The 27,148-nt window shown below is 46.2% G+C and overlaps 3 protein-coding genes across 4 annotated transcripts in view; 2 read left to right on the top strand and 1 right to left on the bottom strand.

The window, feature by feature from the left end:
- Positions 1-4,851: 4,851 nt before the first annotated feature.
- Positions 4,852-9,531, top strand: LOC307228312 (E3 ubiquitin-protein ligase MARCHF2; the record flags this gene model as incomplete). The annotated part of the gene is made up of 4 exons (XM_079997950.1): positions 4,852-5,045; positions 6,794-6,989; positions 8,482-8,688; positions 9,373-9,531. The coding sequence occupies 4 exons, from the start codon at positions 4,852-4,854 to the stop codon at positions 9,529-9,531; spliced, it is 756 nt and encodes a 251-aa protein (XP_079854076.1).
- Positions 9,532-10,293: 762 nt separating this feature from the next.
- Positions 10,294-21,724, bottom strand: lmnl3 (lamin L3). Its single transcript, XM_079997514.1, has 12 exons — positions 21,171-21,724; positions 19,770-19,926; positions 17,262-17,387; positions 16,192-16,362; positions 14,707-14,832; positions 13,754-13,974; positions 13,352-13,577; positions 12,846-12,953; positions 12,646-12,762; positions 12,329-12,439; positions 11,647-11,720; positions 10,294-11,026 (listed from the first exon to the last, which is right to left on the bottom strand). The coding sequence occupies exons 1-11, from the start codon at positions 21,545-21,547 to the stop codon at positions 11,682-11,684; spliced, it is 1,779 nt and encodes a 592-aa protein (XP_079853640.1). The 5' UTR covers positions 21,548-21,724; the 3' UTR covers positions 10,294-11,026; positions 11,647-11,681.
- A 2,194-nt stretch (positions 21,725-23,918) lies between these two features.
- The window catches only part of adamtsl3 (ADAMTS-like 3), a 169,396-nt gene continuing 166,166 nt past the window's right edge, over positions 23,919-27,148 (top strand). For both annotated transcript variants that reach the window (XM_079997512.1, XM_079997513.1), the window contains exons 1-2: positions 23,919-24,133; positions 24,650-24,759. In XM_079997512.1, the coding sequence (XP_079853638.1) occupies positions 24,679-24,759 (81 nt within the window). In that variant the 5' untranslated portion in view covers positions 23,919-24,133; positions 24,650-24,678. The remainder of the gene's footprint in view (positions 24,134-24,649; positions 24,760-27,148) is intronic.

Genomic DNA, 27,148 nt, shown 5'->3' on the forward strand with positions numbered 1-27,148 from the left:
AAGGATGAGTGCACACACACACACACACACACACACACACACACACACACACACCAGGCCGGCTGGATGGCCACTTGACATATGTCGCATGGAGACTTTCGTCTTCAGGGTTCCATTTTAAAACTCCTCTGAGCGACGGCCCCCTTCCTCCAGTGGAGGACTCGGCGATAGTGCTCGCCGATAGAGCATTCTTCACAGATTAGTCCTCTGGAAGCTAATGGGCTCTTCCTTTAATGGAGAGGTATTTTCAAATGCGGCGGCGCGCTTGATCACGTATGCGAAGGAGACAGGGCTCGGCGTGAGCGATCACAACACCTGCTGTTGTTTGGAAGCACACCTGAAAAGACATAGATCCATTTCTAAATCCATCAACATGCGAACGTGCTGGTAAACTGACATGTTTGCCAGAAGCTGCAAGGTAGTCAGAGATCAGGTGTCTGATGAAGGTTCCTCTCTGGGTGTGTTGCTGCCGCTGCCAAATCCTCTTATCTATGTTTTAAAAAAAGACCCTCCAAAGCTCTGCGAGCATCAAATCAGCGAGCCCCCAAGATAAAACACTCAGTGACCCCCTCGCGGACTTCAAAAGCGCTGACTGGGCCTGTCTGAAGGTATATCTGTCTGTCTGCCTGCACTACCTCTGTATTAGGAGTAACAGTGAGAATTATAAGATGAAGGGAAACCCACTTTCAGATTCGATTAGATTTGGATTTTTTTAGACAACAAATATAAAATACAAAATTGTATTTTTTTTTTTTTTCTCTCGCTAAAATATCACAATATCAATTATCATTTAATTCATAACATTGAAATGGAGAAATTAAGGAGACAGAAATGGAAAAACAAAGAGATGAAGGCGAAGCATCAGGTCCACACACACAAAAAAAGCATGTTTTACAGGTTTAAGAATTGTTTTAATTGATCCAATGACTCAATACATACAATACATCAAACTTAAAATGTTAAGGTGGTATTACATTCAACAAGTACCTTTGTCGTCCGTTAAGACCATGTTCCTGGTGACCAGACGTCCCCAGCTGCAGTTTTTGTGTCAACAGTCGGTGTCGCTGTCAAGGCTGTTGCTCCTCTATCAGGGGCGCCTTGAGCATCAGAGGTCGTAGGTCGTAGGTTGCCTATGACACTTGTGGCTCTGACTGACAGAATCTGTCAGTACGACAGTTCGCAGTCATGTCCAAGAAAAAGTCAATATTTTCTGGCCGGCAACGAAAATACTGAGTTCTGTACACACTTGCAAGAGTCATGCACAGTGGAAATAATAACAATAAAAAATAAAAATAAAAATAAAAATAAAAATAAAAATAAAAATAAAAATAAAAATAATAATAATAATAATAATAATAATAATTAATAAGCACTGAAATAATTGTCCCCCATCCTGTGACAAATAATCTCTTGAACTTGAACCTGATGAAAACGCCTGGTGCGTGCATGAGCGCATACATGTGCACGCACGTGGGGCACACGTAAGGGTCCCGGTTTGGGGCTCTGAGGAGGTAGTCCCCCTCACTATATTACATACTGTCTCCTGCTGTGCAGCGCTCTGTGACGCTCACCTGCAGGGGACCCCAGACAGCCTCTGACGGGGCCTTTGTCTGCTATCGATCGGGACTCAGACTCGAGGGCCGGGACACACGATGGATTAACATCTTTTAATGGCCGTTAGGGGACCCGATGTGGGGAGGGATCGATAGAGTGAAGTGGCCCCTCAGCCCGGTCCTAAGCAGGATTAGATGGGCCCCTGGCCCTTCTCACACAATGCACGAGGGCAAGGCGGGGGGGCAGGCAATCGCAAATGAACCTTGACAGAGAGCCAGACACAACAACAGCTGACCTGGAGCCGCAGACTGTTCCTGGGTCGGCCCCGGCCCCTGGCCCTGTCTCCAAAACCTGCTGGAGAAGAAGAGGAAGTCCCATTTCCAACACTGTGTGTGTGTGTGTGTGTGTGTGTGCGTACGTGCGAGCGTGCGCGCGCGTGTGTGTGTGTGTGTGTGTGTGTGTGTGTGTGCGTGTGTATGTGTGTGTGTATGTGTGTGCCACTATCCTGTGGTTGTCAAAGGAATTATTCTCCCTCTCGCTCTGTTCATGAAGGAATTCCCTGTGATGTCCGTCCCCTCCTGGCTTTGTTCGGAGCAGCTCGGGGGTGAATAGCAGACAGGATTAGGGAAAAGAGAAAAGAGAAAAGAGAAAAGAGAAAGGGGGGGGAGAGAGAGAGAGAGACAGAGGGAGAGGGAAAAAAAAACAAAAAAAAAAAAACTAAAAACCTAAAACCTAAATCCTGGGCTGTTTTTCACATGTTGCACTTTCATCTGAGCTTAGGTGCAGAAGGAGGCAGAGCATTATAAATATGAATGAGAGTTGTTTTTATCACCTCGCTGGGTCCCCACACTGACCCTCAAAAACGGCCCCAGAGGAAGACAGCGTCTGGGCCGTCTCGCTCTTGTTTGGCTGCACTGACCTTCTTTAAAAAGGAGATTGAAATGCTGTTCCCCCAACGTGCGGACGCTTTCTAGTGGATGCAGAAATGATCTGAACGACGGGAAAATATTTAAAAGATTAAAAAGTTTTTTCTATCCAGCTACAGGTTGACGGGGCTGAGGGGAGGTTCGGGTGTTTTATTCCATGGAAAACAACTGTGACAGGAAGCTGCATATCAATATTTCCATTCATGAATGTCACGGTGGGATGATCGATAAATAAACACATTGCCAAGCCTAAAACAAAGTATTGGAAGGTGTTAAATAGACATTCTCAACCTCGGGGGCGCGACCCCAGGCGCGCTCACTGGATGTGCACACGGGACATTTCTAAGACTGATATGTTGATATTTTAATGATGTTTTTTTAATAAAAAATATTCTCAAATCATGTGATAAATGTTCAATAAATATATAATCGGTTCGATGTAATCTGTTTGGAGCTCCCTCCGATATAATAATAAATAAAAGTATTAAAAGTAATAAAAGTATTTTGTAAGTATTTAGTATTTTAATGTATTATTTTGCCTCAATCTGTAGCTTATTGTCTTGTGAATTCTAATACAAACAGTTGTGCTGCCTCCAAAATAATAATAATAATAAGAAGAAGAATAAGAATAATAATAATAATAATAATTATTATTATTATTATTATTATTATTATTATTATTATTATATAAAAAATAAGAAGTTTTTCACACTTGCAAATTGCTGTTGTAAGAATTTTGGGACCTAAAAATGGGGTTGAGGCTTGAGACCCCCGAGTTCGAGGCGTAAGGCGCTGGTGGTGTCCAGGTGAGGTCTCTCTCTTTCTCTCTTTGGATCTCACAGACAGACATTTCAGGCTAAAAAAATATATTTACTCCACCACAACAGGCTCGCCACCCTCCACCTACCCTGTGCACCCCCACCCCCACAGGCCCTTTGAAGGTGGGCGCTACCAGACCGGAGCCTGCATTACCATAGGAGGTGGGGGGCCGGCTGGGGAGATGGGGGGCAGGCCGCCGGCCCTGCAGAACCCAAACAGGATTAAGGGGCGAGGCGAGGTGCGGCGTGTCTTACTGTGCCGTGATTGTATATCGGTGGGTTCTGGTCCTTCCTTCCTCCCCGTCCCGTCCTGGTCTAATCCCTCACTATTCTCACCGCTCTAATCTGCTTCGGGCCTGAGGGGGGCGGGGCCTCAGCAACCGACCCACCGGGTCTGGACCTGGAGCAGCCGGAGAAGGTTCACAGAGCTGCCGAGGGAAACACGTCATAAAGTTCGGGAGAGAAAGTGGACGGTGGTGGTGGTGGCAAGCCAGAAGGTAAGACCTGCTGTTTGCTGTTTCTAGGAGCTGCTGCTCTGTGTGTGTGTGTGTGTGTGTGTGTGTGTGTGTGTGTGTGTGTGTGTGTGTGTGTGTGTGTGCGTGTGTGTGCTTGGCATACAGACAGTTTTATGTGAAATGGCTTATCACTTTGTTTGTTAGGATGCCTGTTAACAAAAGTTAGGACTGTGCAAACTAAGAAAGAGGGGCGACCTGTAAGCCCTCAGGATATATTTTATTTACAGAGCGTTCGGTGCACTCAGGATCTGAACATCAACCTTTCCTGTTAGAAGTGTTAACTTCACTGTCATCATTCATTCAGTAAGAACGGTCGTAAACCCGGTTTGATATTCCGCTTTCAACCTGCAGAATATGGTGCACAATTAAATAGCTTCACCAAAAGACAAAAAACATTGAACTTGGGACATTTAATTTCTTGGATAAAATATATTTTTTCCACTTTCCATTTCCTCCACCTTGCGAGCCGGGGACACTTTGCTCCCGTACACCAGCTCCCCTCCTCCTTAATGGGATCATGGCGGGTTGCCAGTTTGAGGTGAACTTCCAGCACGCTGCTCTGTCAGTGAACCCAGTGGGACGCTGCTGCAGTATCTGGTTGCCATGGTGATACACCCCCCCCACCCCCACCCCCACCCACAGCAATCACAAAGGCTGGTTGTGGTGATCTCCATCAAGAGAGGAACTACATTACATGAAGTCATTTAACTGACACAATAAGTAGAGATATTTTTTCTGCACATTCATTGTATTGGGACACAGATTAAAAATGGAAGGATGGAACACGATCAGTCATACTTCACAACACGACTAAGAGGCAAATAGAGAATGATGGAGAGTTCTGGAATTTCATCAAACTAACTCATAGAATAGTGATAGAATCTTTAAAAAGGACAACGTGATCAACGTGTTAATGTTTGACTTTATATTTGAATGCTGAGGAAATCTGGAAGCCTGACAGACTCCTCCACCCTTCGCGTCTGATCTTCTCCTTTCTCGTGTCAGGAAGCTGAGGATGAGTCTCTGACGGGAACGTGAATGGCCCCCAACACCACGGTGGACATGGCACCAGAGCAGCCGCGGGCCCCGCCGGACAGCAGCGGCCCCGTGGGGGGACACAAAGCGATGCAGGACGAGGGGCCGGGGGCGGAGTCGCACAACTGCAAGCAGGAAGTACCGGACCGCCGCCGTGGAGACCCCACCTCCACGGACCACGGAACCATGAGTGACAGGTGACACACGCACACCAATTACCTTCAGTGCTGTACATTGGGAGGGTTTTAAACAAGAAAGTAACAAAGTACTTTGTCACTGTACTTAAGTACATTTTTCAAGTATCTGGACTTACTCAAGTATATTGAGTTTTGCAGACTTTAAACTACTCCACCACATTTCAAAGCAAACATCCATACTTTTTATTCTACTTTAGTTCAAACTGGAGCTGCAACTAACGATCATTTTCATTATCGATGAATCTGTCGATTTTTTTATTGATTCATCAATTAGTTGTTTTGTCCAGAAAATGCTGAAAAATGTAGATCGCTGTTTCCCAAAGACCAAGGGGACGTCCTTAAATGTCTTGTGTTGTCCAAAAACCAAATATATTCAGTTTATCATACAGGACTAAAGAAACCAGAAAATATTCACGTTTAAGAAGCTGGAGTCAGAGAATTTGGAAATGTTCCTCTTAAAAAATTACTCAAACGATTAATCGATGATCCAGATAGTCGGCGATTAATTTAACATTTGGTGACTAATCGATTAATCAACCAAACATTGTAGCTCTACTTCTAACAGTCACATTTCTTTAGTTACTTTAAAAAAATTTAAAAAAAATGTAAATGATGTTTAAATATATCAAAAGTATAACATACAATTTATAAATTGGAATCAGGATCTGCATGAGCATCATCTGCAGAAAAAAGCTTTAGTTGTACTTTATGAAGTATTACATCTGTTATTATTTTTAATTCTTTGAGTACATCTAAGAGCAAGTATTTATATACTTTTACTGAGTTAGAAATGTCAATTTGGTGCTTTCACTTTTACTTAGAGATGGGATCGATCCGATCCAATTTCGGTATTGCACAAATACCCTCTCCTCCGGAGTTTCACTGTGTACAAGGGAAAGTACTGAGCCTTTGACCAGAATGTCCAGTTAATCCACAGAGAGTCACTGAGAAAGTCTCCCTTTTTTTGTTATGGCAAATATATCTACAATAAAAACACACAAAAGAAAACACACTGTTATTATTGTGTGGTGTGGGGGTGGTGTGGTTTGAGCAGCCACACCTGTCCTGGGTCTAGCTCATTGAGCCCAGGATCAGGGCGGCTGTGCACCTGTTGCTCATTAGAGTAATCAACGGGCAACAGGTAAACCCCCCCCCCCCCCCCCACACACACACACACACACACACACACAGGAGAGTAGTCCATGTCATGGCACATGTCCACCTGCCCTGGGCTTGTTCCACCTAGCCCACTCTTCACAATAAAACTGGCATGTTTTCAACCCCATCGTCTGTGTCGGAGTGTCGGAGTGCCCTGAAAATGCCCTTGGCGTGGATTGTGGCAGGCGGAAATGGCACACATTGGTTTCGTTTGGCGGAACGGGGGAACTTTTTTTTTTTTTCTGAAAGGTTAAAATTCCGGAAAAATAGAAAACCGAGAGGGCGGCGGGAAAGAAAGGAAAAGTTCAGGAAAATCCAGAGAAAAATGGGAGGGTTGACAGCATTTCCTACACAGAACTTGACTTTGAGGAAAATGTTAAGCGTTCCGGTTCTCTCAATAGTAATACCACTTGGGAACACTGGGGGGTTGTAGAGCTGTCTATTGCCCCTTTAGGTTAAAGGTCTGAGTACTTCCTCTCCCACTGTTTGCACCTTCATACACACACCTACATCTGTATCGTCATGCGAGCTGTCCCTGCTACTGTAAAGTCTCCCTCCCCCTCTCCATCTCCCTCCCTCCCTCCCTCCAGTGAGGATCCATTTTGTAGGATCTGCCATGACGGGGGTTGCACCGAGGACCTGCTGTCCCCCTGTGAGTGCTCGGGCACCCTGGGCACCGTGCACCGCGGCTGCCTGGAGCGCTGGCTCACCACCTCCAACAGCAGCCACTGTGAGCTGTGCCACCACCAGTTCGCCCTGGAGCGGCTGCCCAAGCCCTTCACCGAGGTGAGGAGCAGGGCCCTGCACGCAAACACACACCAACATGCACACACGCACACACACACACACACTGAGCTGGGTGGGGGGCGGGTCCCTCTTCCCTTTTGTGTTGAGACGACAAAAGAAAGTGTCAGGAGGTGTCCACCTGTTTGCAAAGCAGCGACAGTAAATCAGCTCCTTGTGGTAAATGACACTGATGCGCTGGAGGTATGAATGGAGGACGTGGTATTAATCTAATCTAATTTAATTTAATCCCATTTGCTCCCTGTTTAATATATATTTTTTTTATTCTCGCAACTTGGTTTAGAGCTGGCCGATATGAACAAAATCAAATATGACGCTATTTTTGACAACTACTGTACCATAATATATCCATATTTTGTATTGATTATTGGACATTTTTTAGAACAAATCATTAGAAATGTGGATATTATGGACATTGGTTCCATCTACCATCTATGAAGTTTGTCAAACTGCATTACATTACTGTAATGAATAGACAACATTTAACTATATCACCAGAAACTGGAACCAAAATCCCAGTTGATTTCTAGACTCATATTGTGATATTGATATTACACTGCACAGCCCTACGCAGGAATCCTTATGACTTTAAGCAAGTCCTCTTTTCCACAAGGAATAAGTTGTGTGTCTGAATGGCAGACCTTCTTTTCCTCAATGACCTAACAAGGTTCATTCTCCTCTTTGTGGGCGGAGTCTGTTTGGCCTCACGTTGCGCAACCTGCTGCAATGAGCTGCAGGTCTCTGCTAAAGCCCCTTAGACAGATTAGCTGCTGCTTACTTCCCATGATGCTCAGCAGAACAGGACACTGAGCTCCAACTGGTGCACAGCCATGTGCGCACACACACACACCATAGGACCAGTGGGTGGAATTGAACTGGAGCCATGTAAGAGCTTGTCAACCGTCCACGTGTGTCAAACTTGAGGCTCGTGGGCCAACTCGGGCCCCTCCCGAATTTTGATGCAGTCGTCATTGTAATCTGCGTTGTCAGTTCATTCTGACCGACTTAGTTGCAGCCATGACCTCACACGTGTGCGCGTGCGCGCTCACACGCACACATATGCATGCAGACTGCTTTACAAACTATGGAGGATCTGCACATGTAGACAGTGATACAGTGACGGATTTTTAGGTTAGAGTTATTACAGAAATATTACAACATGCTGGGAATACAAAACAGCTTTACATTCAAACGTCATTAGAGCTCTGATATTTTCCTTTTTTCTGATTGAACGGACAGTTCAGGTTTTTCCCTCTTGGTATATTAAACATTTCCCACCCGTCAACTTTGTGATTACAGCAGATTGCTGCACAAAATCTCCTGATCATACATCTGCAACTTCTCTGCAATACTGTTACATACCTCAAATGCCCCAAATCCCTTCACAATGATCCAGTCGTTGTTGCTTCTCCAAACCCTTGTGCCGTTTTCCCAAGTATCACACTTCCAATCTGCGACCCTTGTCCCCGTGCAGTGGCTGTGCTCTCCGTCCATGCGGAACCAGAGGAGGACGCTGTGTGGAGACGCGGTCTGCTTCCTCTTCATCACGCCCCTGGCCGGCCTGTCGGGGTGGCTGTGCGTGCAGGGAGCCCTGGACCTCTACTACTCCAACGGCATGGAGGCCATGGGGCTGCTGGTTCTCACGCTGGCCCTCTTCACCATCTACGTCTTCTGGACCGCGGTACGTTCTGTAGATGTGTCGGGTCGCGGCGGAGCAGTGGTTAGGGATGTTTCCTCGCAGCAACCGGGTCCCTTATGCAAACCCAACGTAGGTCTTCCGGGTGGTGTTTGAGGTTCCTCCCCTGTGTTCACGTGGGTTTCCTCCCATCCATAAAGACATGCATGCAAGCGACACTCCACCCAGTTGCCTTTGAGCGAGGCAATTAGCCAGAGATGGAAGGTAAACGGGGCTTTGCAGGTACATGCACTTTGTAAATGAACCCTGAAGGGTTTATTTCATTGACAGAATAGCGTACGTCAGTGTGAAGGGATCCATTTCCTTCCTGAAGTCCCAAAGTTCTTGTTTTTTTGAGTAGCGAGTACCGTAGTTTGATCATCTATCAATCGTTGAGTGCAGCTGAAAAGATGCTGCCAACTTGGTGATCATTTATATTTGGAAATGATTCATGCTTTCAAATTTCAAGTACAGACAGATGGAGACAAGACAAGTTAGACAAGTTTCTCAGCAACACTATTTTGAGGGGGAGAAATCAGCATTACAGGTTTTGGATACGAGGCGTGAAGACGTGCAGTTATTGATACAGTATATGGTGCACGAATTGTGCAGCATTATCATTGCGTCTTTGGGTATAAATGTGAGACGTCCAGCCATCCGTCGCAACCTCCGTGTCTTTCCCTCCTGCAGGTGTCCCTGCGCTACCACGTTCACCTTTTCCAGACATGGAAACAGACCGACCAGAAGGTGAAGCTGCAGATCCCGGAGCCTGAGCGCACGGCCCAGAGCCACACAGTCTTCAGCCTCAGCTTCCTGAGGAAGGACTCCAGCAAGGAGACAACTGTGTAGCCGAGGCCCGGTCCTGGCCCGGGGTGGAACCAGAGGCCCGGTCCAGGTCCAAGCTGCATCCCCCCCTCCAGTCCCATGGGAACAGCGATGCCAAACGTTTCCAGCTCGAAGGAACATCTGGAGTTTGAACTAAAGGATTTCACTATGAAAAGGGAAATGAAGATAAAATGGATGCACAGGAACCGATTTTGGGAACAGACCTCCGTCCTATACCCGACTAAAAGTTCTGGTTATCCATCTTCAGTACAAAGGGCCATGCATGTCAAACAAGACATGGAAGAAAATACTTCACTTCCTGCTTTTGACAAATGGAGCCATGTTAGAGGTCTGATGTAGAAAAGGGGAATGACTTGATGATGTTCAGTAAAAGCAAATCAACCTGTTCTCCATCACCTGACACTTCAACATTTAGGATTGTAAATCGGTGTCAGCGCCGCAAACCTGGACTTCCCAACAAAACGCCAACATCTTGTTGTAATGCTCTTGTTGTACGACTGAGCAGTTTGATAATAGCACGTCGACCGAGACTTGGCATTAACTACGATGAAGACAACTGCTTAAGAGGTGAAACTCACGTGATTCTTTCCAGAGAACGTGCCATGGAAACCAGTTGGGAGGTCCAGAGCGACACGTCCTACAGAGACAATGAAGTGAGAGCCTCTCTTGCAGCGACAATGTTTTGTTTTAAACCCCCCCTCCCCTCCCCCTTTTACAGCGTCCACCAAATGAAATTTTTAATTCAAACTGAATCGGTTTCAAATGTACAGTCCTGTCCATGCGCCCGAATCCAAATAACCAAGCGTTGCCAGGTGGAGTTTGTTTAGAAAACTTTATTATGCAGTCACTTAACTTTTAGGTAGTTTGCAGAAATTTCAACCAAGGCTTCAGAGCCTTCACACACACACACACACACACACACACACACACACACACACACACACACACCGTGTAACTCTAAAAAGCATGTGGTAGATAAGCGATTGAAAAGCTGTCATGAAAGCCATACTTTGTTTTTCTAGATTAAATACTCTGTTTGCTCGTTGTCACGGTGCAGACACTCTGCACAGTCAATGGTGAAAGTTCCAAATGCACAGCTGGGAAATTCCCTCCAGTAGACAGTGGAGCACACAGCTATTTTGGCAACACAATCCTAAGGCAGTTATATAAGTAGTTTTAGTACGACCATCCTGACGCTGCCAAAAACATCTGAATAGATAGAGAACTTCCAAATAACCAGCAGCCATGCAGTCTCCTCTACGGTAGAGCAACTTCCATATACTTGGGTTTACTTTGTAATAAATACTGCTGCCTATCACAAGGTGCTCTTCATCGCAGTGAAACTCTACGGTAACAGTGTTGGATCCAGGGAGCAGTTTGGTTCCACTTCCTGCAGAGAGGCTCCAGAGGCGGTTGGGGGTGGATGGGTGGACGGGGGCGGGGTGGAGGGCAGGCTGCAGACCTACATAACGGAACAGCTCGCCTCCTTGCTCAGATCCTGAGGGAAGAGAACAAGACGGTGTGTCTCAGACGACAGACAAAGCGTTGTATCAGGGGAGGGACGTCCGGGTTCAGAAAGTAAAAGTCCACGCCAGGATTTACGGCACAAACCTCGAGGTCCAACCGAAGAGTGGGACCAGCTGCTCTGTGCAGACTGGAGCGAAAACGTGGAAACAGGACTTTTACTTTCTGGACTGGGTCTTGTCGACCACTGTGGACGACAGACATTTCATTTTCCTGCAAGCATGGGCAAATGCCCATGGTCCTCTAGACCTAAATTAGTCCTCGTGCAAGGAATCAGGGGCATCAACATGCAGCCAAGGGAATCTGTTGGGAAGCAAAGCTATATTTACACTATATGCATATAGCAAATGTTGACATGTTTTTTCCTGTGAATGCAAACACAATAAAACAAAAATAAATGGAAATAAAAAGTACAAGTTTGCTTGACACAGTCAAATATATTCTGCTGTGTTGTAGACCCAGTCTGAGCCGACCAGTTGAAAACAGCATCTTTGGACCAGGTCATGCACCCAGACTTTGGTAAAAAGCCACATGCACACGTGCAGGCAAGCGTGCGGGGCAGGGTAGGGCGGGGCGGGGTCGCACGGCTCTCACCTACACCTCCCATACAGTGACCGCTTTGTCTGCACTCAAGACACGGAGCAACATTTCTTTTTTTTCCTCTTTGGCTTCGCAGAAGGAGGACGGAGCAGAAAGAGCAAGAGCAGCGTTAAACTTCGGAACTTTGTGACTTCTGGCCAAAGCTCTTTTTCAAGGCCTGGAAGGTGTCATTAGGATAAATAGAGGCAGTAGAAATGATCCCAGAAATAAATTTACTGGCACAAGTAGTGACTTTCAAAATATTAAAAATCTTTTCCAAGTTCTATTGATATGTATTTTTTTTACATTTTGCATGAGTTATAATCTATTAACACATGCAATTAAAAAGCCCCAATGTGGAAATTAACGTCATTTTGCTTTTCCATATGAGAGCCAAAGACTCCGGAGCGACGCTGCACCAAAGCACAGAACCAGCACAGGATCGTTTCTTCTCTAGTCAATTTACCTTCGTCTCCATTCAACCTGGACTTGGAGAATATAATCTGTGGTTACGGCGTTCCAACGACATGTTGTCAAAGCATGTTTTCCACAAATTGTTTAATGAACACAAAAAATGCAGTACACATATATATATATATATATATATATATATATATATATATATATATATATATATATATATATGAATTGGATTGACGTATAAGTAGCAAATGGCTCCGTTTCTCCGTGCACGTACCTGTCTCCTGAAGTGCTGGATGTCGCTTCCTGCCACACACTCCTCGTCGAACTCCAGCTCCGTCTCCTCGTCACGGCTCTGCGTGCACACCAGGCGGCGCTCGGCCATTTCCTGAGACCCCAGACCGGGGAGATCCTCTTAAAACCACAAAATCTAATCCGAAGTTGCAGTCGTTCATTTTAAACCGGGAATGAATCAAGGTGAAGCTTGGATAAAACACATTTGGGCGGCACATCGTCCTCAAGGCCGAGCTGCTGACACCGTCATGAAGCAGAGTCCGGTGCGTTTTATCCGGCAACATCTCATTCCGCAGTTACCTGCAGCTCCGGGTTGAGCAGGATCACCCTGACGTTTGTGATGGGGCCCCAGCTCCTGTGGCCCTCCAGGACCAGGTCCCCGGGGCTGAGCTCCACTTCGGCACCCGCACCCCAGATCTAAAACCAACATTTAAAAACAGAATCAAAGGGAACAGAAAAATAAGAAGCCTTCTCGAGCCGTCTCATCTCCGTCGTGTTACCGTGAGCGTTTGTCCTCCGCCGAGCGTGTAGGACGGAGGGATGTGGAAGGAGAGATCTCCAGAGTCGGGGTAGCTCTTCCGCACCACCCAGCCCCCTAGCGGATGCTCCTGGAAACGCAGAGACGAGAACGAGAAGAGAAATCAACACAATTTCAAGCGTCCTGCTCTGTTTTGAGGGGAAAACGCACGTGGTGATGAAGAAGATAGAGCATTTGGAAATACGGACGAAATTTTAATTCAGTTTGATTGTATCAAGGTCATTTTATCTCGTTTTTTTTTTTATAAACTGGACCCAGCCCTACGCCATTTAGTACGTCAGCGTTATCAGTATTTCTGTAGACATACGTGAAAAGTACCAGGATGGAATACTACATCTGTTGACATATGGTCGTGTGAAATCACTGACGAGCATATCCCACAATGCATTGCGAGGGACAGACATACTAGCACTGAGTACTAAACATGCACTGTAGGTGGTAGTAGCGGTCGTCCAAATTTGGCAGAACCTCCTCGGAGTTATTCTTCAGCACGATGTAGTTTCCTTCCAGGTCGACCTCCTCCACGCTCACGGCTCCGTGCGCGGCGGCGTGCGTGGAGACCTTGTAGGCCGGCGAGCTGCCCGACGCGCCCTCGTGCTTCCTCTTCTTCCCCCTCTTTGTCCAGGAGGCGCGGTCCCGCGTGCGGGAGGAGGCGGCGGCGGCGTGCTTGGGGGGGCTGGGGGAGAGGTGCAGCCTGGGAAACAGGGAGAGGAGCAGGGATCGGGTGAGAAAGGTCAACGAGGACCCGAAACAGAAACTCATTTGCGGGTGGATGGGATGAGAAGCTGGATCCGTGAACCAGGAAAGGTCCTCCCTCCAAAACAGAACCGGGAACCCTGCTCCCGGTTGAGGTGGTGTGGGTGGCGCTACCTCTGCTCCTCCACCTCCAGCAGCTTGCGGTAGGCGTTGATCTCCATGTCCAGCGCCAGCTTGACGTCCAGCAGGCTCTCGTAGTCCTCCAGCTGGCTCCGCATCTGGCTGCGGGTGCTCTGCAGCTCCTGCTCCTTCTGGCCCAGACGCTGCTGCCAGAGCCCCCGCTCCTGGTCCAGGGTCAGCTCCAGGTCCTGCACCCGCGCCTCCAGCAGAGCTTTCTGGAAGGAAGAGGAGGGACTTTATTAGAGAAGCGGCACAAAGCCAGGGCTGTGGTGAGCGTCTGGGAGGTGGGTGCACTGCACTCAAGATATATTAAATGTCAGGTTGGTAGGTAGAGCGATAAATTATATAAAAATATCATTTATAAAATGAATATCTATGATAGATAGATAGATAGATAGATAGATAGATAGATAGATAGATAGATAGATAGATAGATAGATAGACATCTATCTATCTATCAAAAAATCTATTTATCTATCTATCTTTTTTTTTTAATCCGTGATTCTCAAACTGTTAAAACCAGTCAAAGTTGTAGTGAATTTCAGGGAACAAAAATAAAAACAAATAACATTAACATCAACCTTGCTCACATAAACTTTAGAAAAAAAGACATTTATATGATTTTTTTTTTTTTTTTATATTCCCCCTTTAATTCCTGTAAAGTCTAGCGGATGTGTAAAATATGGCAAAATAAATGAATAATATGATTAAATTTAAATAAAAGTGCATGAAACATGATCTTTTTTTATGCTCTTAATTCCTCGAACATAATTGACTCCCTGTCAGTCTCCATGCAGTACCTCCGCGGGGCCCCTGGGGATCCTTCCAGTGCGGTATCTGTACATCCTAACAGCAATATTTGACATTAATAGATGAAAAGTCCTCTTTGAAGGTCTTGGTTTCAGTCTGAGGTAAGTGTTGTTCACCCCCGCCACGCCCCCGCCCACCTCCTTCTGGATCTGGCTCATCTGGGCGCTCAGTGTCTCCAGACGCAGCTTGGTGCTCAACAGCTCGTCTCTGGTCGCCGACGCCACGTCGCTCTTCTCCACCACAGACTGCTGCGCGTTCTCCAGCTGCGCACGGACACAGGACACGTGCACGACAACACCCGATTTGTTCGTATGAGCAATGCAAATGACGACGTATTTTAGATGACTTGTTTGTCGTGTACCCCCTTTCCCGCTGCACCAAAAACCCAGTAACTGGTTGTTTACTGGGTTTTTGGTGCAGTGGGAAAGGAAAAACAAAATGACTCTGGAATGGACACGAGTTTTAAATCAGCTCCACCGCCGATCGGCTCCGATGTGGTCAACCCGCTCATTTTGGCCCCTTTACCGCCGAGATGCGACACCCCTTGAAGTTCCAGACGTTATAGACGTTAGACGGCGCATAAATAGAGGAAGTATACACAGGAATATCTGTATCATTCCATATCCCATTTAGAATCTAAAATCAAAAGTTATTGACTTTCTTTCCCGCATGGGGGGGCCGTGAAATGTTGTGAGTGTGGGGAGGGCACCGTGGGGACCATAGCGGAAAACCCCCACACTCCCCACCGGGCTCGGAGCCACTCCAGCACCGCCCCGAGCCGCTCCCCGAACGGGAGGAGCAGCTCCACTCCCCGAACAGGAGGTGTGTGCACCGACTGGTTCCCACCGGCAGCATGGAGTACGCCGCTGGTGCGCCACGCCGCTGGTGCGCCACGCCGCTGGTGCTCCACGCCGCTGGTGCTCCACGCCGCTGGTGCTCCACGCCGGGTCGTTAACGAACGATCCGATTTTCGGCTCAAAATACCTTTATCCAAGTTTTACAGTTTGATGTCGTTGTTTGATGAAGTTACTGTCTTCTCTGCCGCTTTATTCCCCAATCACACTGGCACCTTGACACGCCCCTTTTCTGACATGTTTGTGACACGCCAAGAAAAAATAAATACAAAACCGTTTCTCCTGCCAATGGGAAAGGTATCACTCGCCTTTTTTTTAGTGGGTTGAACCTGCAAATTGGCGTAAAAACTGTATTAAAAAGATACTATGAAGTAAACAAGATTTCTTGAGGCTTCACTAAGGAAAGGCAGTGTACTGAATGTATTGGATGTTGTAATGATCAAATGGTTTATGGCTCTGCACCAACTTTGTCCGACTGGATTCTTACGCATAAAGTTAACGGGTAATGAAGTGGAATCTGATGCTCAGGAAGGATGTGCACGAGTTTAAATAACAATTTAAAGTATATTGGTTCACGTTCCAGTCAAATCTACACTTCCGTCGCCGCTCAGTTTTTCCCCTGTGTGCAAATAAATGGAGCTTTTACTTTATTCTGCAAAAAATAAAAATAAAATTAATTAAATCCGATGACACTCCACTCAGCACAAATCATGGAAGGAATTCTGCTTCTCAAGTCACAAATAAAGTGTCGTGTGTGTGTGTGTGCACCTTGGTGCAGAAAGTCCTCTCCAGCTCCTCCTTGTACTGCTGGATCTGGGAGTCGTGCTCACGACGCAGCTGCTGCATCGTCTCGGCCAGTTTGCTCTCAAACTCCCTGCGCCGGCCCGAGTCCACCTCCACCAGACGGCTCTCGTGCCTGCTGCGGATCTCCAGGATCTCCTACACACACACACACACACACACACACACGATGTCTGAAGAGTGGAACCCGGCTCGTCCACACAGAACCCATTACGCCACTTGAAGCAAGACTTGGCCGCTGTTGTCCCGGTCAGATTTTACTGCCACAGAACTGCATTCTGGGAAATGTTTACTTCCGCAAAATAGCAGCCTGCAACTGCTTTTACCAAATCAGACTTTAAACCAACCACATTCCATCAAGGCAGCTTCCTGTTTTGAGCCAATCAGATTCCTCTTTGCAGATCATATCAACACCCTGCTAAGCAGTCACCTGCTTCTAATCTCCTCAGCCCAATACTGATCCACCGGGCCGAGAGAAACTGGAAAGCATTTCTAGAGTTAATGCATGATGTTTAAAAACAAAATGGCGGCAAATTATTATATTATTTCACAATTGTATTTGTACTGAGTTGAGTTATTGGGGAAAAGGGCGACTGCGACATTCACAGTGGATGTGTAAGGTCTTACATGCAGGGTCACGTCTCGCACGTAAAAGTGAATATCGTTGCTTCAATGAGACAAACATTTTACCGACGTGTGTTCTGCAGATTTATAGTATTCCCCGTTTGACATTTCTATTCAACATTTACATTTTCGCCCAGCATGGCAGCTCCAACTGCAGATTAAGATGAACAGATTCAGTGGCAGCCGGTTTTGAAAGACCGATAATGCATGGCTGAATATATTAGTTCCCACAGTTTTGTTTACCTCTGAGGTTTAAAAAGGAGAACCTCACACCCTATTTACCATACATCACACTGCACCCAGGTTAAGATTAGGGGGGAGGGACCTGGTCCATGATGAATGAATGAATGTCTGTCTGTCTGTCTGTCTGTCTGTCTGTCTGTCTGTCTGTCTGTGTCCGCGCGCGCGCACACCTGCTCGCTGACGTTCCTCTGCAGGTCCAGCTGCTCCTTCATGGTCTGCAGGCGGTTCTCCATGTCCACCCTCCGCAGCATCTCAGAGTTCAGCTGGACCTTGGTGTCGGCCAGCGCGGCCTCCAACTGAGGACAAGCACAGAACCAACAGCAAAAACCAGTTTTTTTTCCCGTATCATCATCATCATGAAAGAAGGCACACAAGCACATAGAAGCAACACATCCGCCTCCACGATAATCTGTCATTATAACTGAAATTCCTTCACGAGGGGAATGGAATACATTTGAAGATGCATGGGAGCAATGAGGAAAGCCATTTTTCTTCTGGGCTTCATTTAAATCCTGAGAGTATTTTTGGTTCTACAATCGTGTCGGTTAAAGCTGGAGCGGAGGGAATAAATATTTGCTCGGGAGGATGTTGGAGCCCAAGGTGTCGCTGCAGGGAAGACAACCGGTCACACGGGTTCGATTTCAGAAAGCAGGTTTTTCCTACAGCTGTAACGGTGACTCCGGCGACACGCTGAGACTCTTCTTGGAGAAACCGTCAAACTACCTCGGTACAACTCGGCCCCTGCACTTCGGAAGAACCACTGAAGCCGCTTTCACACGTGCACTCTGGACAATATCCAGATAATGAGGTCGGGACATTGTCTGGAGTATCCCTTTCACAAACGTAGCACCCAACGGGAGATTGTCGGTGTCAGACGCGTTTACACCACCTGGAAAGGCTCCGTTTGGTTTCGACGAGGGGCGGAGCCTGGGGAGAGCGTGCAGGAGGCAGGACGTGACGCAACGACGCTGCAGAGTTTCAGCACGCCCAAGATGGTGGACGAGGCTACCGACTTATTTATTTCTGGCGTTGATACTCCATGTATTTGGATGTAAAATGAACACGAGAGTGGAAAGGAACATAAAGGAAAGCAGAAAAGAGTAGGAAGCAGCTTCACTCCGTGCACCAAGGTAAATAACTGGCGCGTGACAGAGACGTCATCAACGTGCGACACGCCCACTCGCTCGCTGTGAATGATCCGGACAATTACCTGCTCTGTACACACACACACACACACACACACACACACACACACACACACACACACACACACACACACACACACACACACACACACACACACACACACACACACACACACACACACACACACACACACACACACACACACACACACACACACACACGATGTCCGGATGATTTCAAGGTTACAGTGCATGTGTGAAAGCATCTTCTGAAGCGTTAAGACAGTTCCTTCTCCATGTTCTTTAACATTTTAAGCTACAGGATACATTTTTCCTTCATTTCCAACTTACGCAAAACTGGTTCTAAAACAAAATACAATATTTTATCACAAATGGAGCGGACATTCTGTATCTACCTTAAAAAGTTGTAATAGAAATAGGAGCCGGTCAGAGGGCAAGAGGGACCCAGTATAAGTAGAAAACACTACAAGGTGCTCTTAAATAAGTTCCATTGCAATTTCAACATTAACTACTTCCACACATCACCTACAGAGGCCCAACCGGGGACAGGCCCAGGGGGCCCCTAAGCCAGAGCCTGATGATGCCATCACTAACTTCACATGTATTGCCCCACAGTCGAAAGGCTTAGTCATCCATCTCTGCAACAAAGCCCCGAAATTCCCATTGGAACAGCATAACATGTTAAAAAAAAACAAAAAAAAAAAAAAAAACACACAACACATGTAGGGGAAGACACTTTGACTGTGGCACTGTCAAAGTGTGTGCGCTTAAGCGTTTTATTGTTGTCTGAGTCCACTCAGACAACAATAAAACGCTTAAGCGCGGAAGTCCTACAGATAAAATAGGATGCTGATGTAAGTCATGGTTTTTAGAGACCCCAAAATGTTGTTTCCCCACTCCTGGTTTGAACAGGGTCCCCTAGTCACAGAACAGGGGCCTCCCACCAGGCCAGCGACTGTGCGGCCATACAGCTGAAGCATTTCGCACTTTAAAATGTTTTTTTTTTTTTTTTTTGAGGAAACACGGGCCGTGAAGTGGAAGGATGATTTCAGATTTGAGCCGATCTCTAGTCTTCCTTCCTTCCTTCCTTCCTTCAGACAGGGGAAAGCTGGGATTAGACTTGGCAAACTGCCAGGGACAATCATTTGACACGGCCAGTGATACGTCTGGAAAACAACAGATCGCAAGCTCATCCAAAGAAAAGGAAGCGATGCTGCAGGTAGGGAGCTCCAACCCGTCTGTGACGTCCTGGCTGCGCCGAGACCTTCTTTGACAACTTATTGAAGAATTGAATGAAAAAGATTCCAGTAAAGACTTTTAATGTTGCCATTGGGGCATGGGGCCCTAAAAGGGCATCTGTGCGCAGGGGCCCATTGTGTCATAATCCACCCATGTATAGAGGGCCCTTGCGCCAAAACAAAAAGTCAAATATAAATAACACTGTACTGTGTCATGCAACAAGAAAGGGCCTAAATGCCATTCAGCACGAAAAGCTCCACCCTGGTTCCCTACGTTCTGCAGCTGCTCCTGCAGCTCGCTGACGTCCGCCCCCAACGCTCGGTTCTCCATCAGCAGCTTGGAGCACTCCACCTCCTTGGAGCTCAGCACCAGCTCCACGCTCCTCCACTGGGTCACCGCGTTGGCCAGGTCAGCCTCCTTCTTCTGGCTCCTGGTGGGGCCGAAAGAGTTTAAGTTAAGTACATTCACGCATCGTTTCAATGGAAACATACAACAACGAAAGTTCTGATTAATAATATCTACGAGTCATTCTTCTAGAAGAGTAAAACATGTTCCATGGGAGACACTGGAAATGTGTTCTGAAAATCAAAATGCATACACAGACACTTCTCAAGGTCTGAATTTGTATTGTGGACGTAGACGCCCAAACAACATGTCTGAGAATTCATGGCAGTTTGTTGCCACTGGAAAAATAACAAAACAAATGCCGTGTTTGTTACGTCAACAGATCCAATTCCTCATCATCTCCTGTACACAACACAAAACAAGAACATTTTTGTTTACATTTATTTAACTGAACTCACCTGTTCAAGGTGGACGGTAAACTACCGTAACGTGCAAACACAAGTCAACACTGGGAGTGAAGACCAGGCGACCCATTCTGAACAACGGGTGATCCGCGAACCGTAGGTTCAGCCGACGCTCGTAACCCAACGAGCGTCGGTATTGATCGCCGATCAGGAGGTGGCCCAGCGCGTTGCTGCTAGGGCTGGACCGAGATCCACAAAAACCCAAACATGACAATACCTTCAGTGTGTGCAGCCCAGACAGCTGCATCACTCCAATGCAACGCATCCGAAAAAGACAGCGTCCAACTTTATCCATTATATATTGGGATAACCTAAATGATGGACGATGTGGAAGCCTCAGCAGGGGGTCTGCGGGTGTCAGGGACGCGTCTGAGATCTAGCCTTTTAACCACCCCCCCAAACCCCGTTTGAGACCTGAACATTGTACAATTAATACACACACGATCACTTCGTACACACACACACACACACACACACACACACACACACACGATCACTTCGTACACACACGATCACTTCGTACACACACACGATCACTTCATACACGCTTGATCACTTCGTACACACTTAAATACTGTGAATTTCTGCACTCACACATGTACATTTGTTTTTAGTGTGTTTATTAATAATGTTTACTGTTTGTATTCTGTTCATCTATTCAGTTAATTTTTGGCACTAGTTTGTCTCTTATCTCGGTGTTGTGGTCTTATTCCTTGCTGCTCGAACACTTTAATAAAGCGTTATCCACCTTTCCAATATTGGATGAAAGACACTCTAAGGCTCTGTGAGGACCTGCAGACATCCTGCCCAAACCTTCCTTTCCAGTACAGAGAGGTAGTAGCCCAGCCCTCCCCTCAGGTCCCACCTGGCCTGCAGCTTGCGGAGGTCGTCTCCCAGCCCCCCGTGCTCCACCTGCAGCCGCGCCCTCTCCGCGGCCACCTCGTCCAGGGTGCTGCGCACATCGGCCAGCTCCACCTCGTAGATCCGCCGCACGGCGCCCATCTCCCGGCTCTGCGAGTCCTCCTTCTCCCCCAGCAGCACCAGCATGGAGGCCCGCTCGCCCTCCAGCTCCTGCACCCGCTGGATGTAGTTGGCGAGCCGGTCGTTGAGGCGCCGCAGCTCGTCCTTCTCCTGGACGCGGGTCAGGGCCGTGGGGCTGGAGCCGGGGCGCCGGCCCAGGGAGCGGGCAGAGCGGGCGGAGCGGCCCGCGGAGGCGGCGGGGGTGGAGGTGGCGGAGGCCATGGCTGCACCGGGCTCCACCGGGCAATGCAACCGAACCTTGCGGGAGGAATGCAAGGTTGGAATCCCAGACTAACGGACCGCGAAGTATTAAAATGCACGATTCATCAATTCTGTAAATGAATCGATCATCCCTGGGATATTATCGATAAGCCTCCTGGAAAAGCCAATCAGGCGGCAGCTCCACGCAGGTGAAAGCAATAGGTCCCTGAAGTGATGCTGATGAGGCGGGACCTGCAGGACTGGAACCCGCAGCTTCCTGCACGGTCAGCTGGCTGAGGTCAGCTGGTGGAGGTCAGCTGACGGAGGCGTGACGTCACGCCCACAACACCACACCGCCTTTAAAGGGACAGGGGTTCAACAATCAAATGAAATAAAACTACAATTCCCTCCCACTCCCACTCTACTCTTCCCTTGTTTGTAATTGGAGGATTCGAATCTAAAATGTATAATATAATACAATGCTTTATGACATAATTGACTCAGAAAATCTGTAAATATTATTAAATATATAATAAATAATAAAAAAGCAATTGATTTTGGATTATATGTCTAATCTATACATTTATTTCATGTTTATTAGTGTATATTTGTTATGTTTGTATCACATTTATGTTTATTGAGTCCGATATATATGTGTGTATATATATATATATATATATATATATATATATATATATATACACTTTTGATTTTGTGCTCTGACATTGATCATATTTGTTCAATGAGTTATCTTTTAATCCTTTTATTCTAATAAGGATGATGCTGTTGCCCTTGGTAAGAGTAGAAATGTATTTTATGATATCAGTTCTTTCTGATGTTATATTAGTGTAGTTATATCAAACTGGAAGCGTTTTGGTTTCGAGATTCCAAACTGGATCTGAGTGAAGAAAATTCAAATACTGTGGAAGTGACTTCACTGGATGCTCCTGGATGCTGGATGTGCTGACGGTGTTTGGCCCCTAGGGGGAGACACCGTTCCACACAAGAACTATGCTCATGTGAAATACTTCACTTACCATATAAAATATATAGAAAACATATATACAATATATACAAAATATATATAATATATATAAATAGATAATATATCAAATATATATACAACATATATAAAATATATAATTACTATAATAATTATGATACTTTACTTGTAGGGGTTAGTTTCATTTTGAAATCTTTAAATTAATTATCAGTTTTACTATCCCTCCATCCATCCACCCATCCACCCATCCACCATCCATCCATCCTTCTGTTCGTCCATCCACCCGTCATCCATCCATCCATCCATCCATCCATCAATCTATCCACTCCTACATCCATCCACCCATCCATCCATCCATCCATCCGTCCATCCACCAACCCTCCTACCCATCATCCACCCATCCATCCGTCCACCCATCCATCCATCCGTCCATCCATCCATCCATCCATCCATCCATCCATCAATCTATCCACTCCTACATCCATCCACCCATCCATCCATCCGTCCATCCACCAACCCTCCTACCCATCATCCACCCATCCATCCGTCCACCCATCCATCCATCCACCCATCCATCCATCCATCCGTCCATCCATCCATCCGTCCACCCATCCATCCATCCATCCATCCATCCTTCCATCCATCCATCCGTCCATCCATCCACTCACCTACCCACCCACCTAGGAATCCATCCACCCACCCATCCACCCACCCATCCACCCGCCCATCCATTTACACAATCAATCCTTTCATAAAGCCTGTTCTGAAGAGATCGAGTAAAAAACAACAATGTCCTTTATGCGTTGCCAGCTTGTGTCCCTCACCTCCCCATAATAAAGTGTCTGATGCCTCCACACACATGCGTTCTCCTCGGGTCATGGACAGTGATTGTTCCCTTTCCCCCTTTATTTTAGGAGGGTATTGCACCCAGGCGAGTGACGATCACTGACAGACACCAGACCCCGCCAGGCCATGACAGAGAGGGGTCTCACCCTGCACCGAGGACCATGGTGGAGATGCTGCATAATGTTGCATAATAATAATAATAATATTGTGACCATGCAGCCTAAAGCTCCCCTTTAGCCGAATGTATTTTACAACAAGGCGAACACACATTTTAATCAAGGTGATAATATGAGAAAAAGTGGTGTAAATTGGTATAATAGTGCTTGATAATATGTTATTAATAAAATAAAATAAAATTAAATTAAAATATTAAATTAAATTAAATTAAATCAAATTAAATTAAATTAAATTAAATTAAATTAAATTAAAGTGCTAATTAATTATAATATGTTCTGATGAAAGTCTCCAGTTTTTCCTCTATTTGGGACGGGGGGCAGTCTCTCCAGACGAGCTGCGCTCCAGAGAGAGGAGGCTTCACTGGAGCTCGGAGCGCAGAGCAGAGAGGAGGAGGACCAGCCCGGACCCGGTGTCTCTCTCTGGTAGTAAACTGGACTGATCCACTGATCCGGACTCTTTCTATCGGATAGTTCTGTCTCATGGTGTCGGGGCGAGGAGCCGCAGCTGGTGGACGGTCAGTCTGGTGAGAAACCACTGACGCGGATCTCTCCAATGTGCGCATAACCCGCTTCCCCAACAAGGTAGGTGGCTCCCGGACCTCTTACAGACAGTGTTCCTAAGCTACTAACGATACTTTCTCAGTAGAAAATATCTATGACACGGTGCTATTTTGCGAGTAATGCAAGAATAATAAAGCTCATTTAACAGCGGTGCAGCTGCAGAGTGCGTTGCTCTCGATGCGCAATCAGTCCATGGGCAGCGGAATGAGAGCTGCTCTACAGACTGAAACTTTGAAACTTGAGAATGACATAGAACACAGAACAGAACCTAGAATATGGAACATAGAAGACAATGTATTGAAGTACTGACGCATGCACAAGTCCTATGGGCAGACATGGTACAGTAGTCTGCGTATTGACGCAGGTGGATTTCGATGGAGCGCACGTCATCCATGAAACTCCAGCAGGGTCCAGATTGGGGATCAGACTCAACCAGGGATTAAACTCTACCAGGGTTCAGATTCGGGTCCAGACTCCGCCCGGGTTCAGAAAGCTGCAGGTGGAGCCTCCATCCGACCGTGCTTCTTTCTCCACCAGGTTGGATTCAACCAGGTGACACAGAGCCCATGACCTGGGGAACCATGAGGACGGTCATCCTCCTGTCCTGGAAGGCTGCCCTGGCCCTGTCCATGCTGCCCACTGTCCAGGTAAGGCAGATGGGTGGATGGATGGATGATGGGTGGGTGGGTGGGTGGGTAGATGGATAGATGGATGGTGATTGGAACCCCACCCTCTGCTTGCTGTCCAGGTACTGGGAGCGCTTGGGGAGATGAATAGGTATGGATGCATGGATTATTGATGGATGATGGGTGGGTAAATAAACTGATAGATGTTAGATGGATGGATGGATTCTGGATGGATGGTTTGATGAGTAGACGGATGGATGGATGGTTTGATGGGTAGATGGATGGATGGGTAGATGGATGGGTATATGGTTTGATGGTTTGATGGGTAGATGGATGGATGGATGGTTTGATGGGTAGATGGTTTGATGGGTGGGTGTATGGTTCGATGGATGGGTGGATAGGTGGGTGGGTGGATGGATGTATCACTTGCTAGACAGTTGCCTTGGTGGTACCTTGTTACGTGGCTGTGCCACCGTTTGCATGATTTTTATTTTTTTGCTTTAATTGTCAGTAACGTCATGATGGCTGACGATTGTGTCTCCACCCGAACAAATAGTTGAGGTGGATGGATGCACATTACCAACAATTCACTCGCTGGAATGATTGTATTCACTGCTGCTGGGTCACCTCCCTCAAATGGAACTCTGAGCTTCCAAACTGTTGATTTTTTTTCGTGAAACTGTGACTGTAAGAAGCCGCTGGGATCTGCGTCTGCACACGCGCTCGCTCGGTTTCACTTCCTGGTCGACGCAAAAACATTTCAAAGTCTTTTGTTGGATAAATATAGAAAAGAGCTGCGAGGCGCTCCTCCCTTGTCACCGCAGCAGCCCTCCGCTCCGGAAGGAATCACGTTAGAAATACAAAACACAGGAAAACCTCAAGTATCACTATGATGCTGATGATGATGATGCTGCTGCTGCTGCTGCTGCTGATGATGATGATGATGATGATGATGATCATCATCATCATCATCATCAACTACTATAGTTAAAGTTCAAGTTCAAGAGATTATTTGTCACATACATATAGATAATATTATAATAACAATACGGTAATTCTAATCATAAAGATTGTAATTATCATCTTTATGATTATAAAGACTGACCGTATGAACTAAAATATTATTTGAAGGAAACAATAAATAATGTAAGTACAGAAAGACACGAGGGTGTGTTTATCGTCATATTATCCAAAATCCAAATGTATTTATAAAGTACATTTAAAAACAACGACAGTTGACCAAAGTGATGTACAATCAGACACCACAAAACAACACAATAAAAGCACTAAGAGCAGTTTAGAAGAAAAGGACAATCAGATAATAAAAGCACAGTGCTTGAAGAGGAAAACCTCCCTTTAGTCACATGTTTGTAGATGTATAATATTTTTTATTGAATATTCAAAGTTAAATACGTCAGTCCTGTCAGTTAACGCAGTTTTAAAAATAAATAAATAAATATTTACAAATATAACTCCATGAAATCAAATAATTTCAGCAAGTAACAAAGTGCAGATACTTTAATTAACATTTCACTAAAATAACACTTTGATCAAATCAAAAACAAAATAAATATGCCAAGTAGGTCTAAATAAATAATAAAGTTTGTGGTGTTGAAGTCTCGTCGACATATTTGACAAAATGGATATTTACCGTTTGCTTTGTGTCAGAACTTAAAATCCAAAAAACACCAAACGATGGATGTATGTGTCCCTGTTGTCACATGACATCATCTTTCGGCTTCTCCTCAGAGTTGTGGAGGCTGAGCTCTGTCTCTGCTCCGTGTTTACTGTGTTTACAAGCTCAACCTGTCCACCAGGGAGGGGGCGGGGCTCACTTCTACATCGACAAACGTGATTGGTCAGAGGTGAAAGGTCAGCTCTAGGTCGTCCAAACTGATTGGCTTTCCGTAGCAACTTGACAAGTGCGGAAATGAACAGATTTGCAGATTTTTTCTTTTGGAAGTGATCCACAAAGCACTAGTTCAAATTGTGCTTAGCGGGAATTATTTTCACAGCATCAATCACCTTATAACGGAAACTCTGGTTTCTAATCCACCCGACGCAGAGCGCAGCAGCCGTTACCAGCGATGGAACAGAACTGGTGGAACAGATAATGAGGGAAAGCAGCTGTTTCCACCAAAAAGGTGCAAAATAGAAAGTGCAAGCAAGGACGCCCACCATCCAAAGAAAAACATATCCATGTCCATATTTGGTCAATGACGTCATGGCAACCCCGAGCTGGAGCTCGCTGCTTGTGGTTACCATAATAAAATACAATAGTAATAAAATATGATATATTTTCCAAAAAGTTCAGTTCATTTGTCCACTAGAGGGCGGAACAGACACCGGCGGCTTGTGAGAAGTGCCGGCGCTCGAGAGAAAATCCCCGGTACGACCAAGAGTAAAAGGT

This window comes from Zeus faber, assembly GCF_960531495.2.
Source record: "Zeus faber genome assembly, chromosome: 3".
NCBI classification, from domain to species: domain Eukaryota; kingdom Metazoa; phylum Chordata; class Actinopteri; order Zeiformes; family Zeidae; genus Zeus; species Zeus faber.

Excerpts from the sequence above, each read along its gene's own strand:
- lmnl3 (XM_079997514.1), bottom strand. The coding sequence starts at position 21,547 with ATGGCCTCCGCCACCTCCACCCCCGCCGCCTCCGCGGGCCGCTCCGCC. Across the intron at positions 16,363-17,261 it reads AGAGGAACGTCAGCGAGCAG|GAGATCCTGGAGATCCGCAG; the intron begins GTGTGCGCGCGC and ends GTGTGTGTGTAG. Across the intron at positions 14,833-16,191 it reads AGAGGACTTTCTGCACCAAG|CTGGAGAACGCGCAGCAGTC; the intron begins GTGCACACACAC and ends GTCCGTGCGCAG.